Here is an 18,598-nt window from a genome sequence, read left to right as displayed (position 1 = left end):
ATATGGATTTTATTTTAACCTCATGTGTATTGTCTCTTATATTTTTGTTTGTATGAGAATTGTTTGAATTTGATTTATGTTAATTGCTCTGCCTGATCGGGAACATTGGAGCGATGAATTGTATATTGGAACTGCCTCAATGCGTTTGTATATGTATGTTCATTGTTTGATTAAAAAAAAAAGTAAAATCATGCTATAGTTACCCTCTGCTAGCTAATAGCTAGTAGCTGTCACTACTCGATCGGTACCGGAAGACACAATTGTTTCACGGCAGTTATTTTCGTGCACATCACTGTTACCATGGTGTCTTTTTTATAATCTTTATTTGAATAACAATTCCAAAAGGTTGCTTAAGAATACAGTATTTATTTTGAAACTGTACAGAAATCTGAACGATGAGCTCAGCAGCCTTAAATGGGAAATAACTCAATCTATTTTTACTACTTTATTTACATCAAATACATCAATTCAAAATAACTTTTAAGTATATCAAACAAACCCTTAACGATGGAAGTCAGTGGTGCCTCTGTGTGTCATTTGTTGATGACACACAGAGACAATGACAAAAGAGTGAAAGTGGTTGAAAATGTGGCGATAATACTCCCTGATTTTTTTAAATCTACCTCTTGTTCACATTTATATTCTTATTCCCTTTTACTCCTAAGTAAGCTATTTTTATACAAAACTTTAACTAAACATTCAAATATCACAGAACATGACGTTGCAAGGCTCCGCCGTAAACAAATGCAAGTCCAGTAAGTGACGTGGTCTTTGCGCATGTGACTTGCTATGAGCAAGTAGTTATAGTAGCTATTAGCTTATAGATAGTAGCTAGTGGTGTAAAGAGTAGTGTAAGCAAGGCGATGTGTCACTACAAAGTAGTTCCTCTGTGTTAGCTTTTTTAGAGGGGTTTATAGGTGGTATATTTGAATCTCATTAGCTACATTGTTAGCTGCCTCTTACTAGCATCCATCCCTTTTCTATTGCTTGTCCTTTTCTCGGTTGCGGGGGTGCTGGAGCCTATCCCAGCTGCACTCGGGTGGAAGGCAGGGTACACCCTGGACAAGTCGCCACCACATCACAGGGCCAACACAGATAGACAGACAACATTCACACTCACATTCACACACTAGGGCCCATTTAGTGTTGCCAATCAACCTATCCCCAGGTGCATGTCTTTGGAGGTGTGAGGAAGCCGGAGTACCCGGAGGGAACCCACGCAGTCAATGGGAGAACATGCAAACTCCACACAGAAAGACCCTGAGCCTGGGGATCGAACCCAAGACCTTCTTATTGTGAGGCACACAGCATGTTTTCAATATGTAGAACGCACAGAAAAGGGTGTGTTCTTGTCTCACAAAGATTGCGGATGATGGGCAAAATTCCCCCAGAAAGTGCAGTTCCCCTTCAGAAATACGGGGGTTGTTTTGTAAAGAACACTGAACTGTGTGAGAAATTTCAAGTTGTTTTTTCAAACCCCGCTACATTGCGTGGTATTTTTTTGGAATACAATCATCATCTCAAATCACCATCTATTGATTATAAAACATGTGTGAACTTCAAGGCGAGCACAAAATAAGATTACAAACTTTTGAAGGACACTGTGAGACATTTAAGCCAACTCAGCATTTCTTTACGTCAGTCTGGTCTGCCAGTTCCTGCCTCGTCTCCTATAACTACACGGATCTCCGTCCGCGTGATATTTATACTTTTCAAATCTTTTTTTAATCACATAATGGATTTTTTTTCAAAGCAACTGACAAGCACTGAAAAGTCAGAACTCAGAATAGCAAACTCGGAAGCTCCTCTTGGTTGGACTGTGGACTCTTATTAAAAGACAATATTGTAGACCTGCATGCAAGAGTGTACTATTTCATGACAATCATTCTGTGTTCTTAACATTGACTTTTAAAGTTCAAAGTACCAATGATTGTCACACACACACTAGGTGTGGCAAAATTATTCTCTGCATTTTACCCATCACCTTTGATCACCCCCTGGGAGGTGAGGGGAGCACTGAGCAGCAGCAGACAGCTTCCAGACTTGTAAAAAGGTACAACGTTACCTTGCAGGGGCACATTAGTGTGTATGGTAAGCTCAGTGGTTCTCAAACTTTTTTCACCAAGTACCACCTCAGAAAACACTTGGCTCTCCAAGTACCACCATAATGACCAACATTAAAATACAGTAGCATAGTAGGCTTAAATGTTCATTAAAAACAAGGCAGAGGCATTATTTAACAAGTATATTTTATATTTTTGGCCACTGTAACATTACACACAGTTTGAACAGTAACACTGTGTTTGAATATTTAATTAAGTGATTATTTGGCATACCACCAGATGGAGCCCTCGTACCACTACTGTTTGAGAATCACTGGTACAGATTGAGTGGAACAAAAGAGAGACAGACTGCTCCATCACAAACATCATATGTCAGGAAATGATCAACTCATCGTAAAACTCTTCCATGTCAAGTCAAGTCATAAAGAACATCTCCTGTTCATTTATTATGACCTGGAAAACAGACTGGTGTCAAATCCTGCTGGAACTGACTTCCATCTAAATTTACAATATTTTCCAGTCTTTGTGACACAGGTGATCAAATGAACGACATCATCGAGTAACATCACTTTGATGGAGAATTAATCATTTATAGCAAAGTGGCTAAAAGGTTGTACGAGCCTGCAACATTTCCAGAAGTGTTTAGTAAGAATACACAATTAAAGGTGCCATTAGAAGAGCTTTTAGTGAGCCCTGCTGGGAACATATCGTTTTGTGTGTCTGTAGCTTTAATGCTAATGAGCTGTGTTTGTCTACAGCTGTCTCAGTAGATTGTGTGTGGCTCCAAGAAGTGCTATTGTGCACCTAATCCACTTTTTGCATATACTCTAACTTTGCACTGGTCCCATGTAATAGATGACATATATTGCACTGAAACAGTGGTTGAAAACTAATCAGACATGCACGCACAATTAGATTATTCACTTGTTTTTTTTGTTTATTGCTTGTTTTATTTGTATGTCCATGGTCTGTGCTTATGGTATGCTTGTAATGTCTTGTGATTTATGTATTCGTTTGTATCATGACCTGTTGAATGTTTACTGTATTAACCTGCCTTAGGACAACGGATGAAAATAAGCTATTGTGCTAACTCCGGCATATTTACATTGTTGCTCTATGTTGATGAATATGCATAGTCCAAATTCAAATAAATAAATACATAAAATGAATATACAACAACGTACAGTGCAACCTCAAATTACAGTACGAACCCTGCAATGTACAAACTTAGATTTACGAACCACAAACCAAATAAAAATATGTTTTGGTGTACGAACCTTGTCTCATCCACCCATTGTGTGCCTGCAGCGCAGCCATCCAATGTCAAAAGTCATTCAGTCCTACTGTGTTCAGTACAACTTTCTGTGCTTTGCATATGTTTTTTAAGCCTTTTTAAACATTTTGCTATCTCCACATGAGTCTGAAGACAGCAATGGACAGGCGATGTGTGGTTTGAAACATTCAGGGAGTATAGACAGCGTTGTCGTCACTGCCTCCTCCCCCGCCCCCCTCTCCCTTCTGCTGCACACCAAGAAGATTAACCAACAAGCTAAAGTGGATTTTTTTTTTATTCCTAGTCATTGTAGTGACATGGGTGTTCAAGTTAAGGAGCTTTGTGATTTTATATTGTGAGTGCATCACAGGGTTAGTGCCAGTGTGTGCTTGTCGCAGGGTAGCTGAAAATGAGGACAGTTGAGCTAGTTGTTGTTGTTGTTTTGGCTTTGTTATCAAATAAAAAGTTTATCCATCACCTCCTTGTTATGTGTAATTTATATACAGTACTGTATAGGGCTTTATATTGTGCTCAAAGTGTACAAACGTGTACTAAAATATGGACTTGACCATGCTCTGATCCATTATTCATGGATACAGAGAAATTTCCGTATGTACAAAATGTTCCATTCGAGAACCCTGTTCAAGGACCGATTAAGTTCCTAAATCGAGGTTCCATTGTAGCATGGAGTGGGACAGGAGAACACATACATTAGCAACATTAGCATAGTTACAGTGCGAGTATTACACTCACTTTTAAACAGCAACATCATGCTAGGTTAGCCAATTTGCTGAAGAAAAAAAAAAACATTGTTTGTAGATGACTGACAATTACTTGGCGGAGCGCCAGGCTTTATTTATAGCTGTGTAGCGAAGCCTTTTTGTTGTTGTTTTTTTTAGCTTTCCTCGTTGAAGTGGTGGGTGTGTATGAGTGGGTCAAAAGGTGGTGTCGTGTCCATTAGGGAGGTTTTTTGATGTCATGAGAACTTCTTTTGCCATATTTTGAGCGTATCTTCTAACAAAAGTAGAGCATACAAATGAGAGATGATGGATTTTTCTCCAGGGACACACACTATATTGCCAAAAGTATTTGGCCACCCATCCAAATGATGAGAATAAGGTGTCCTAATCAATTGGCCTGGCCACAGGTGTATAAAATCAAGCACTTGGGCATGGAGACTGTTTCTACAAACATTTGTGAAAGAATGGGCCGCTCTCAGTGATTTCCAGCGTGGAACTGTCATAGGATGCCACCTGTGCAACAAATCCAGTCGTGAAATTTCCTGGCTCCTAAATATTACAAAGTCAACTTTATTATAAGAAAAGTGAAGAGTTTGGGAACAACAGCAAGTCAGCCACCAAGTGGTAGGCCACATAAACTGACAGAGATGGGTCGGCGGATGCTGAAGCGCATAGTGCAAAGACTTTCTGCACAGTCAGTTGCTACAGAGCTCCAAACTTCATGTGACCTTCCAGTTAGCCCACGTACAGTACGCAGAGAGTTTCATGGAATGGTTTTCCATGGCGGAGCAGCAGCATCTAAGCTATATATCATCAAATCCAATGCAAAGCTTGGGATGCAGTGGTGTAAAGCACGTTGCCAGTGGACTCTAGAGCAGTGGAGACGCCTTCTCTGGACTGATAAATCACGCTTTTCCATCTGGCAATCTGATGGACCAGTCTGGGTTTGGAGGTTGCAAAGGAGAACGCTACATTTCGGACTGCATTGTGCTGAGTGTGAAATTTGGTGGAGGAGGAATTATGGTGTGGGGTTGGTTTTTCAGGAGTTGGGCTAGGCCTCTTAGTTCCAGTGAAAGGAACTTTGAATGCTTCAGGATACCAAAATGTTTTGGACAATTTCATGGGATGGCACTTCAAGTTCATATGTGAGTAAAAGCAGGTGGCCAAATACTTTTGGCAATATACTGTATATCATATACCAACATTATTAAAAGCTCTATTAATGTGGATAGATAGATATAAACTAATTTTAAAAAGAAGACGGCTCAGGGTGTCAGAAATTGGGTCCACAATACAATATCTTCCATTTTAGCACACTGAAGCTTTCATTTTTTTAAATTGCTCTCTAACTACATCTGCACGACGCCTTCACACACACCGGCGGTGGGTCTCTAGCAACTATGCAGCCCAGGTGGATCGGCGCCAGAGATTACAGCAGGCCACGTCACCGAGATCCCAGCAGATGCACAGGCTGACCCACACGAGCACTGGCCCTGGAGCCCGCGCCGTTTGTTTGCACTCGCAACATTTTGATGAAGTCAGCATTTGGTAATGATTATTCCCTCATCCATGTTTTATTTTCATCTCAGCAGGGTTGTGCGGGGGAGGCTCACAAAGCGCTTACAATGAGTTTCTTCATCAAATAGGAGAATGAGGTAAGGAGATGTGTGGTCGTATTTTAAGACATACATACCAATGTTCTGTATGTATATTGGATTTAAGTTTTATTTATTAAAAGCCACAAGCATTATTTGCTACCTCTTAGTTACTTTTGGATGAACACTAAATTGGCCAGGTGTACTCTGCCTCTCCAAAGCCTGCTGGGATAGGCTCCAGCTCACCCGTGACCCTAATGAGGACGAGTGGTCTTGAATATGAACATGAAGTATCAGTAGACCTAATCCTAGTTTTATGATACCAAACTTGTTTTTTGTTTTTTGTTTGTTTAACTTAGTAGGCTACTTCCTGGTTCATCTGCATGCCATAAGTCAGTGATTCTCAAACTGAGGTACGCATACCATTTGTGGTAAACAGGCTCCATCTATGCCCAAGAATGACTTAATCAAATGTTAAAACACAGCGTTACTGTTCAAACTGTGTGTAATTGTACAGTGGGCAAACATTTTAAATATATTTGTTAAATAAAACCTTAGTCTTGTTTTTAATGAATATTTAGGCCTACTCATTATCGTGGCAGGGCAGCACGGTGGAACAGGGGTTAGTGCGTGTGCCTCACAATACAAAGGTCCTGGTTTTGATCCTGAGTTCGGGATCTTCCTGTGTGGAGTTTGCATGTTCTCCCCGTGACTGCGTGGGTTTCTTCCGGGTACTCCGGCTTCCTCCCACCTCCAAAAACATGCACCTGGGGATAGGTTGATTGGCAACACTAAATTGGACGTAGTGTGTGAATGTTGTCTGTCTATCTGTGTTGGCCCCTTTCATGAGGTGGTGACTTATCCAGGGTGTACCCCGCCTTCCACCCGAATGCAGCTGAGATAGGCTCCCGTGACCCCAAAAGGGACAAGCGGTAGAAAATGGATGGATGGATTATGGTGGCACTTAGAGAGCCAAGTTTTTTCTGAGGTGGTACTTGTTGAAAAAAGTTTGAGAACCTGTGTCGTAGGTTGTTTGTAATATTGAGTGTTTACCAATTTTTACGGTAACTCACTTATGTTGACACTGTTCCTACACTGTGGTACCTTCGACTAGTTTGTACCCCTTCACTAATTTTTTTTCGTCAAACGGTTGCTTTGTTTTTCGCATACCGTCTTGGTTATTGTACAGCCAAACATTGCACTTGATAAACTTTATGTTTCATTTTTCGTGTCATGTCGCGGCACGGTAGCTGTAGTTTAGACCCCAAGATGGGTATAGACAGGAGACAGCGTGTAGTTAAAAATGTATTTATTATACAAAAAAAACAAACCAGTGCAGCTGGTAGTGCACACAAAAGTCTACGCGTGGTAGCCAAAGGCACAGAGTAAACATGGCAAGCTTCTTCTTAGTTTAGTGTTTCCGTTCTGTTCTCAGTGCTTCTTTCCTCCGTTGTTTACCTTCCTTGTTGCTAAGGCCACTAAGTACACACACAAGTCTCTTGTTTATTTATTAGTGTCCCCACCTGCTGCCGCACTAATCACGCCCCTTATATACCTAGTCTTGCTTTAGGTGACAGTTTGTGTTTGAAGTTTGTTGTTTTCTTTTAGCTTGTTCACCACTGGCAACAGATAAGTTGTCCAGTCTATGCTACTGTAGTTTTTTCATGTTAGCTTAGTACTACTTCCTGCGTCCATGCGTTTTTGATGCTATGCTAAACAAATCTGAGTTCTTCCAGTGCGCCTCTGAGCGATACACCGTTTTGTATTTTGCCTTGTCATTGTAATCAAAAGAAGTCATGCCTCCACGCTGCTTGTGCTCCTGCCTGTAATTCCGCATCTTGGGAAACACGACCACTGCAGACATGCGGCCCAAACTTCACACAAGCAACGACAAGTCATTTCAATGATCCATGAAACCGTGCACAAAAACAATGATCCAGCATCGAGAGGTAGGTGACACTGGACGATAAACCCTCTTGATTAGCAACCAAGGACAGGTGAGTCCACTGATCGCCAATCAAGAAGAAGTGAGGGAAACGGCACTTATTGGCACGGATAAGGTCACCTCAAGGCAACACGCAAAACAGAAAGTCAAAACTAGAAATAAGGAAATAAAAAGGAACTAAAACACCAAACATAATGAAAACACAAAACCAAGTTTGACCTTGTCTGACAGGTCCTGACAATTTGCCCGCATATTATTCTGCAGAATCCAGTTCCCAAACAAAGAATCTCACGTGTCAGTCACTCAGTATCTGTTTTTGTCTTGGGGTACGACAACAAAATAAGCCATCATGGGACCAAAGAAAGCTGTGGGGTTGCGCAGTCACGACAGTGTGATGTGGTGTGCCTTAAACTGTGGTCAATAAGGTCGTATAAGCATAGTTACGAATCACAGGCCGAATTAAAATATGCTTTGGTGTACAAACCTTGTCTCAGTGTACAAACGTCTTATCTCCCCAATGTGGGCGCCTCGCACTACAGCAATTTTGTGTCCGGCATCACATCCATTTTGACGGGCTGATCAATCTCCGATGCTCATTGAGTCAGCAGAGCAGTGCTGTTAGCTCTTGTTCTACTTTGTGTGCTTTTTAGGTGGGTTTTTTTTCATTTTTAAACAGTTTTTTTGAGTTTTGCTAGCTCAATATGAGTCCAAAGAAAACAATGGACAAGCTGTGTGGGGTTTGAAACATTCAAGAAGTATCCACAGCGTTGTAGTCACTGCCTTCCTCATCTCTCCCTACCTTTTGCTGCACGCCAAGAAGATTAACCAACAAGGTAAAGTGGATATTTTTAGGGCCCAAGCAGCGTAGCAAGCCGGGAAGGGGTGATGCAGAGCCCCACAAAGGCCCTATCGAAATTGATGTGTTTTTTCTTTTATATGTTTGAACACCTTTTTGAGGCACTTAACATGCACAAAAAGTCCCCATATTTTGCAGGCGCGACAGGTATAGTAAAAATGTTATATTTTTGGGGTCCCAAAAATGAAATTTCAAAGTTGGCGCTCTAGCGCCACCTTTAAGATTAGAAAAAATTATCCCTTACTACCAGTTCCAAGTATCGACACAAAAACCGCGGGAGATGTCTGTCATGACGGGACGCACATAAACGTCTCAAGAACCCATACCTGAAAACGAGCATGAAGTCGGCCATCTTGATTTTCGTCTTCCATTTTTCGCCGAAAAAACGGGCTCGTACTTTAACAAACTCCTTCTAGGGACTTTGACCAAATGAGACGCGGTTAATATTACAGATACTACACACAGGCGATGATTAATTGCGAACACATTTGTCTTATGTCATAAGATGTGGGCGTGGTATGCATACTTGCCAACCTTGAGACCTCCAATATCGGGAGGTGGGGGGTAGGGGGTGGGGTTGGGGGCGGGGGGCGTGGTTGGGGGCGTGGTTATTTACAGCTAGAATTCACCAACTCGAGTATTTCATATATATTTCATATATATATATATATATATATATATATATATATATATATATATATATATATATATATATATATATTTCATATATATATATATATTTCATATATATATATATATATATATATATTTCATATATATATATATATATATATATATATATATATATATATATATATATATATATATATATATATATATATATATATATATATATATGAAATACTTGACTTTCAGTGAATTCTAGCTATATATATATATATATTTATTTATTTTATTTACATAAAAGAAATACTTGAATTTCAGTGTTCCGGTGGCTATCCATTAGATGGCAGTATTGTCCTGTTTAACTTCTCCGTTCATGATGAGTATATCATTTCGGCCACCGTGTTCAATGGAGAAGTCTGTTCTACATATTTACAGGCAACATACACCTTCCCCTTCGAACTGTCCTGGATGAACTGAAATTCTTGTTTCCATTCGTTTTGGAACTTGCAAGCGTATTTCTTCATCTTGCTCGTCGACGGCGTCGCCATGTCTGTAATTTCCTCGTTCTTCTGCTTCGTCTCCTTGTTGTGTGCGCAGTTGTGCACTCTACTCTCTAAAAGCCCTAGATGTTATGACGTCATTGGGCAGGCAAGCTGTTTATATTGTGGGAAAGCGGACGTGAGAACAGGCTGTCCCCACTCAGGCTCAGGTCCGCATTTAGCTGGAGGGGGCGTGGCCTCCAGCTCCGGCTGAATACCGGGAGTTTGTCGGGAGAAAATCTCTGCCGGGAGGTTGTCGGGAGAGGCGCTGAATACCGGGATTCTCCCGCTAAAAACGGGAGGGTTGGCAAGTATGGTGGTATGGCCATACTTGCCAACCTTGAGACCTCCGATACCGGGAGGTGGGGGGTGGGGCGTGGTTGGGGGCGTGGTTAAGAGGGGAATATATTTAAGCTCGAATTCACCAACTCAAGTATTTCATTCATATATGTATATATATATATATATATATATATATATATATATATATATATATATATATATATATATATATATATATATATATATATATATATATATGTATGAAATACTTGACTTTCAGTGAATTCTAGCTATATATATATATATATATATATATATGTGTATTTTATTATACATATAAATAAAAGAAATACTTGAATTTCAGTGTTCTGGAGGCTATCCAGTAGATGGCAGTATTGTCCTGTTTAAGAGTGTCACAACATTGCTGTTTACGGCAGACGAACGGCTTTACGGAAGACTAAACGTGACTGCTGTTGTTGTGTGTTGTTACCACGCTGGGACGACCTTAATGAAACTGCCTAACAATAAACCCACATAAGAAACCAAGAACTCGCCCTCGATCATTCTACAGTTATGACGTCATTGGGCAGGCAAGCTGTTTATATTGTGGGAAAGCGGACGTGAGAACAGGCTGTCCCCACTCAGGTCCGCATTGAGCTGGAGGGGGCCTGGCCTCCAGCTCCGGCTGAATACCGGGAGTTTGTCGGGAGAACATTTCTGCCGGGAGATTATCGGGAGAGGCACTGAATACCGGGAGTCTCCCGGTAAAAACGGGAGGGTTGGCAAGTATGGGTATGGCGCCAAACTTTGCTCCGATCATTTGTGGCTAATTTTCGGCGAAAAAAACGGCTCTTAATTTAAGAACTCCTTCTAGGAACTTTGGCCAAATGAGTTGCCATTAAAATGACAGATACTACACATAGAGGTGACAATAAGTTGCGAAAAATGTTGCCTATGCGATAAGATGTGGGCGTGGCATAATGCCAAACATTACTGTGATGATTCGCCACAAAACCGAAAATGTTAATAACTCGGATCCACAAATTCAGATCTTGATCTTATTTGGTAGAAAAGATGATGCTGATACCCTGAAGTGCCCGATGGTTCATACCTTTTCCTACCTACTAGTAGTGGGCGGAGCCTAACGGAAAAAAACTGCCCCACGCCATCACCAATCTAACTGTCATTTCTGCACTTTAGGTGATCAGAGATGATTTAGCAAGTTGTTGCTTTGGCTTTGTTTTTAAATAGAAAGTTGATCCATCCGTATAGTGCTTTATATTGTACTTTAAGTGTACAACTTTCACTAAAATATGGACTTTTGTCGAGACTGGAACTCATTCATGTTTACATTGTTTCTTAAGGACAAATTTGTTTCAATATATAAACTTATTTACGAACCCTGTTCAAGAACCAATTAAGTTCGGAAATCAAGGTTTCGCTGTAGTTGTCCCTGCATTCTTCAATATAACGTGAGTGACATCACTTTGGTAAAGAAGGTGGAATTGAAACACTATTGAATTCAAACAATATCTTGAAGCAAAGTTAGAAGGTGGTGTTCTTGTAGCTCTCCCCCAGTCTTTGCCAAAGAGTCTTTAGTAAAGGTAAAAGTGATGGTTAATGTTAATTCATCCATTTAATTTGTCATTTATATGTATTTCTCACTGGTTTCAAAATTTTTGGGGTTGATATTTTTTGGTCTCTAGAACAGATTATGAGATTTATATTATTTGTGATTTAAAAAATTGCTTCAGTTTTAGCACAATTCAGCACCACTATCTGTTCGTATCCACATTTACTGTATTTGCCTTGGGTTCTTGCTTTGTGCGTGTCACATCTCAACAAACACCCTGTTGCGTTTGTGCAGTTTTGTTATTTTCAGTGCAATGTGTACCCAGCATGTGTCAGCCATTGTTTATCAGGTGGAATAAACACTTTTAAAAGTCACATGACAGTTGTAGTACACTTATTTACCAAATGCCTAATAAACACCAAAATAGTAAGCACACAAATGATGACTGATGCGTCATTTAGACATGGCCACAACATTAGGAACACCTGCAACATGAAAACTGCGCCTCAATCGCACTGATGGCGTGGAGGAAACGCCACTTCTATCAGTTCCCATTGAGCAGACAATGAAGACGGATGATGATGATGAGCCCTGTGGGTGTGTGGTACTCACCACTGTAGAAGCGGATCAAGCAGCTGAGGTCTGAATTGGCTGCCTCCTGCTGCACACGCACTGGGTCTGCATAGCCCATAGCAGTCAGATAGTCATAAACCATCTGGAGAGGACGCTCTGCGGGCTCCAGCCTCCTGCACGACACAAGCACGAGGGAGGATGCAAAATTGCAGTAGTTGTATATGTGGAAATCTGCTGGGCCTCTGCTGCAATAACATCATTATTTTATAAGAAAACATCCGTCCTGCTCTGCAAAGGCCCACAGCATGCACTAATGTGTACCTAATGTTGCGGCCAAGCTATTCTTCAGCTTTGACACACATATTATAAAAGTGAAAGTATGATTTATTTATTTATTTTTTTAGAGCATGAGGTCCTTAGCTTTGCATCCTGTAGAGCAGTGACTCTCAAACTGTTGTAATCGTACCATCTTGTGGTGTGCCAAATAATAACTTATTTAAATATTCAAACACAGTGTTACTGTTCAAACTGTGTGTAATGTTACACTGGCCAAAAATATTAAATATGCTTGTTAAATAAAATCTCTTCATTGTTTTTAAATAAATATTTAGGCCTACTATGCTACTGTATTTTAATGTTGGTCATCATGGTCAAGTGTTTTCTGAGGGGGTAGTTGGTGCAAAAAGTCTGAGAACCACTGATGTGGAGCACACAGAAAGCTAAAACGATGGCACTTCTCGGTCGGCTGGCTGACCTCAATTTATTAGTCAGGGTCGTTTAATAGGCCATTTGTACTAAGCTGCACTCTCTGGGAGGAGAAGTCTGGGAGTCTCCCTGTTGGAAAGCTGCTGGGCATTACCAAGTGGGAGGAAACGGAGACTGGCCGAGCAGGACAAACTTGTCACGTCTAAGCACTTGAAGCAATGACCAGGATGGGTGGACGTCTTCCAACTTGGTGTGTTTCAACATGGAGGGATCAACACAGACAGAATAGTTTTTTGGGGGAAATAAGCTATAAAAAAAAGACCATAACAGTCATCATGTTCTTATTTATCTCTCCATTTTCAGTGTTTCCTCATTATAACAGCTTCTATGGTGTCTGAAACTGTAGTATATACAGCTCATTTAAGGCAAGACAAATTTATTATATAGAGCCCAATTTGTATAAAAGGCAAATTAAAGTGCTTTACCTTAAAGAACAATAAAAACATTCAATAAAAAAGTAATCTGTGCCTGTATAGTAAAAAGTACAGATACAATCATTCTATGTATCTATTTTGACTCTGGGCACTAGCAGGAGACCTTTACCTAAAGTTATCTGAGCCGCAGATGGTGCATGTGGTTTTAACATACTTTGGCGCTTGACCATGAACAGAATTGTACACAAGCAGAGCTGGTTAAAGTCTGAGCGACAGACAGTCAGTGCAAAAACCTAAGAACTGGTTGAATGTGGTCTTTGCGCGATACAACAGCGTCTTCTTCCTGGCTGGATGTGAATACTAACCTGCAGATTAAACTTGGTTTCAATTGTTATTGTAACCACCCCAATGTTTTTTGTGATGTTAAGAGTATGTTCTGTCAAATCCATTAATAGACACTACATCATGTACAGCGCTCAAATTTTACCGCGGTACCACAGCATTTACCGCATCCGCCCTCGTCATTTGCCGTAATGCCCAAAAAATGTACCAACATTTGCGGCAAGAACATGTCGTGACCGCCCTTGACTTTTTACTTGTTAATGGACGAGGGATGTAACAGTAAACGGTATAATGATAATTTGCGATAATTCCCGACGGTTAGTAATACTGTCAAATTTTTTAATGACCGAAAAAACGTCATTTATTAATGCATTTTAGGCAACACGAAGTCAGGCGCATGCGCAGTAGCGTCGTTTGGCTTGATAATCATGGCGGACAAGCCACACGGATTTTGCTGCGGAGATGAGGTGGCGATTTGTCCAGGGTGTACCCTGCCTTCCGCCCGATTGTAGCTGAGATAGGCTCCAGCGCCCACCACGACCCCGAAGGGAATAAGCGGTAGAAAATGGATGGATGGATGGATGGATGGATGGATTTAACCTCGGATTAAACGGAGCCAAGCGCTTGGTTTAACATAATTTTCCCTCGCTTTCCGCCATGCGTTTAAGAGCGCACTGCTGTGTTTAGATGGAGACAGGTGTGGACAATATTGGAGACGCTTGTCCCCACACTGAAAGTGAAAGTATACAGCGAAGGAGAAAACTTTTTGATATTTTGCAACAGGCGATGTGTCGTGAACGTTGCCACAATGTTTTTACAAAGTCTTTACTTTGTTTACTGGGATGTTTACTCCTCCTTTATTTAACTGCTAACTGTATCAGTGTTCAAAGAACATCAATACTAGCTCAAATGTTTTGTCATCTCATCGAATTGAACGCAGGCGGTGAAGATTGTTTATTCGATTTGTGAGGTTTTGTTGGCCAAACTGTTGTACTGAACCACTAGGAGGCGATGGAGAAGAACAAAGCTTGTTTATTAGACTTCATCTTCATTAGCCAAACTGCTTTGTGTTTTATTTTGAGATCAAAAAGTAAACACCAGGTTTTGTTTACATTTATTGTGGGGTTTTTCCATGTCACTTCAAAAATCATTCATGTGACATCATTTTGTTAATATTTTATTGTGTATAGTTAATTCCATTATGACGTATTTCTTCTCAAACTCATAATGGATCTGTCCCGATACATCATGTGCATGATGTACATAACTTTAAAAAAAATAAAAATAAAAACTCTCTCCATCAAAATGTAAAAATAGAGACAAAGGCATCATGTAATGACAAAAAGCTGACAAGTTGATGTTATTAAAGAATAATAAAACCTAATATTTGTCTATAAATGTATGGAAAACATTTATCCGTAGTCTTTTTATTAGACATTACAAATTACATGATGGTATTACGTTCACAGCCCAACACAGCTTTACCTAACAATCAGTAATCATGATTTCAATATCGATAACAATAATCTTGGCCATAATTGGAAGCGCTAGATCTCATACATTAACCTCGAAAGAAAATAATGTTTGCCTTGGTGCCCTTCTAACTTGCCTTGGTGCCCTAAAATATGAGCCCTCCTTTAAGGCAATACTTGCCTTGACCTTAAAAAGTAAAAATTTGAGGCCTGCATCTTTGTATTTTCTATTAAATAGTAATATATCACAGTCCTGATTCATTGAACGTTCATTAGTACCAATATACGCACAGTTACCTTCCTTCCGCTACAGTCGCACTCATGACAAAACAATGTGCATTTTTATTTTTGATAGTTAATTCAGAGAGGCATTATGGTCCTTTTATCCTCATCTCATTGGATGTTTACAGGTTTATCAATTAAATTGATTAGAATAGATTAGATAGCTTTCTGAAAGTCTTTTATCATTTTATCACATGTGGTGTACACTGCATCCAAACTTTAAGTGCAATATAATGTTTAACCTTCGAGAGGTGCTGGACTTATTCCAGCTTCAGAGGCGTGTAAGAACAAAAGTTTAAAAAAAATTTTTTAAAAGTACTAAAGTCAATGGGAGAATGTGCACAAAGCCAGGTTTAACAGGGACGCCCACATTTAAGCATTGCGCCACCCAAAGTGCGCATATTGGATGAAGGCGAGCAGTGACAAACTTAAGTCAAGGCCGAGAATGCTGCAGAGGCAGAATCCGAGCAGTAGTGCACATTTTTCCGCTATAGTGGTGAGGGTTAGTATCTTAGAAGCGGCTTCACACTGTGGTTGGATGACGCTTTTGCTGCTGCTAGCTCTCAAATTCCAGCCGGTGTTCTGGCAAAACATGCACCTTCCAGGAATTCACACACAGCTCCTGCATGCATGAAGCAAGGAATATGGAAAATGGAAATGTAATTGTGCCTCCCTGAGCGTGCATCACTTTAGAAGGAATCTTTCAAGTGAGTACAAGTTTAGTCATGTAAACACGGGGACACAGCTGCAGTAAAGCTTGGCTGGGCTCAGCAGATCTTTAGCCGATCACCGATCAGTTAAAAAAATGCAAATATAAAACTTCGATCTCTAATATTTTACCATCAGGGGTTATATTTTACCATATAATACCATATTTGTCTACTAAATACTATACAGCCCAGGTGTCAAACTCAAGGCCAGATCTGGCCGGCAACATCATTTAACGTGGTCTACCACCTTATTTTAAGTCGTCCGCCACAACATTTATTTTGGCCCACCACGTAATGAAATGTGGTCTGCCACATAATTCTAGATGGCCCACCACATCATTTATGTCTTCCACCACACCATTTAATGTGGCCCGCCACGTAATCTTATGTGGTCCGCCCAATTATTTTATGTGGCCCGCTGTGTCATTTATGTATTCAGCCACATTATTTAAAGTGGCCCGCCATGTAATTTATGTGGTCCGCCACTTTATTAATGTGGCCCCCCACTTTATTTAAAATGTCCCTCTGTCATTTGTGTGGTCTGCCACTTTATTTTAAGTGGCCCGCCACATTATTTATCATCCGCCAAATCCTTTAATTTTGCCCGCCATATATTTTATGTTGTCCGCCACATCATGTATGTTGTCTGCCACATCATTTAATATAGCCCACCTGATCATTTAATGTGGTCCGCCGAAGTGCACCGCCATATCATTTTTGTCGTCTGCCACAGCATTTTATGTGGCCCGCCACGTCATTTTAATTGGTTCGCCACATCATTTATCGTGGCCTGCCACATCATTTATTGTGGCCTGCCACATAATTTCCCACATCTCCGCCACACCTTTTAATGGTGCCCGCCCAATCATTTATGAAGTCCACCACATCATTTGAATAGGCCTGCCACATCATTTGTATGGCCCCACAAATCATTTTTGAGGCCTACCATGTCATTTATGTGGCCCGCCACGTCATTTATGTCGTATGCCAAATTCTTTAATTTGGACTGCTACGTCATTGTATGTGGTCCGCCACAACATTTAGTTGGCCCGCCACATTTTATGTGGTCCGCCACATTATCTAATTTGACTCCCCACATCATTTTATATGGTGCGCTACTTTAAAGTGCTCCGCCAGATGATTTTAAGTGGCCCGCCACATTATTTATGTGGCCTACTAGTCATTTCATGTAGCCTCGCCACGCCATTTTATGTAGTCCCCCACATTATTTAAAGTGGTCGGCCACAATATTTTAAATGGCCCGCCACATAATTTACGTGGCCTGCGAAAAGCTGGAATTATTAAGCACTTTCCTGTTCAATGTATTTGTTTTCAATTTTGACAGAAAATTGTACTGAATGCAATTGCATATGTTTTCCACTTTAATATTATCTGATCATGCAACAAAATGTTCTAAACTTTTTTTAGTAATCGAAAACTAATTATCTGCTTGTCATCTTCCATCCATCCATTTTCTACCGCTTGTCCCTTTTGGGGTCGCGGGGGATGCTGGAGCCTATCACAGCTGCATTCGGGCGGTAGGCGGGGTACACCCTGGGTTCCCTCCGGGTACTCCGGCTTCCTCCCACCTCCAAAAACATGCACCTGGGGATAGGTTGATTGGCAACACTAAATTGTCCCTAGTGTGTGAATGTGAGTGTGAATGTTGTCTGTCTATCTGTGTTGGCTCTGCGATGAGGTGACGACTTGTCCATCTTGACTTGCAAAAAAAGTTATCCATCAATCTGTTAGTAAAAAATATAATCAAAAACCTTTGTAAATTGTAAATGTAAATTGTGTAACGAGGCGTTATACGTTTGTATTCATATATATTTACTGTTACAAGCGGCCTTCTGGGGACTGCCATAATTGCAATATGGCCCTCAATAAAAATGTGTTTGACAACCCCTGCTGTACAGTATATTGCAATATTGCTACAATATTATTTGTGCATAAAACATTACATTTTAAAAATGCTATTTTGTAATTTTTCAAAACAAATCCTATATTTTGCCATATTTACAAGGTTTTGGGGTAAGACATATTGTTTGTCCTGCTAAATGAAGACTTAATAAATGTTGATGGATAGTTTTTTACTGGCAAGCAGAGAAGCAATTTAGAAGTGAACTGACTCAGCAAATCCTTAATCTTAATAACATGAGCGTATTATTTGTTGGCAGTCTGCAAGAGACAGGATGTACATGCTCGACTGAAAGTGAAGAGAAAATATTTACCTGAGCAAGTCTCCATGCAGTTGAACATAGATTTCATGTCCATCCCTCTGGGCGCTCATCTCCTCCACGCTGGTGCTGGTGGAGCACAGCACCAGCTGCAGGTCTGGCTGAGGAGTGGAGGAGGCCTGGGGTCCTGATGCAGGTAGCTGGGGGTCTACAGTGGCCCCATACAGACACACACAGCCCCGCTGGGTGTCACTCTTCAGCCAGTCACGCTCCCTGGATCCAAATCGGCTCTTTCTGGTCATGCAGCCCCGACTGCCATTACGCTTCATGTTGCGCTGTATGGACACAGATGCAGAAAAAACACTGACTTGCATTCTTTTCCAGCAACTTCAATCATGTCTCGCTTC

General features: G+C 40.6%; 1 protein-coding gene across 1 annotated transcript in view; it reads right to left on the bottom strand.

Moving 5' to 3' along the window:
• Positions 1 to 18,598, bottom strand: part of phlpp2 (PH domain and leucine rich repeat protein phosphatase 2) — a 102,376-nt gene that overhangs the window by 73,279 nt on the left and 10,499 nt on the right. The window contains exons 2-3 of the mRNA XM_062028014.1: positions 18,246 to 18,526; positions 12,106 to 12,239 (exon numbers count right to left, since the gene is read on the bottom strand). Coding sequence (XP_061883998.1) covers positions 12,106 to 12,239; positions 18,246 to 18,526 — 415 coding nt within the window. The remainder of the gene's footprint in view (positions 1 to 12,105; positions 12,240 to 18,245; positions 18,527 to 18,598) is intronic.

This window comes from Entelurus aequoreus, linkage group LG02 (assembly GCF_033978785.1).
Source record: "Entelurus aequoreus isolate RoL-2023_Sb linkage group LG02, RoL_Eaeq_v1.1, whole genome shotgun sequence".
Classification (NCBI taxonomy): Eukaryota; Metazoa; Chordata; class Actinopteri; order Syngnathiformes; family Syngnathidae; genus Entelurus; species Entelurus aequoreus.
Note: the sequence above shows the minus strand (reverse complement) of the source record. Positions and strands in the feature narration are given on the sequence as shown.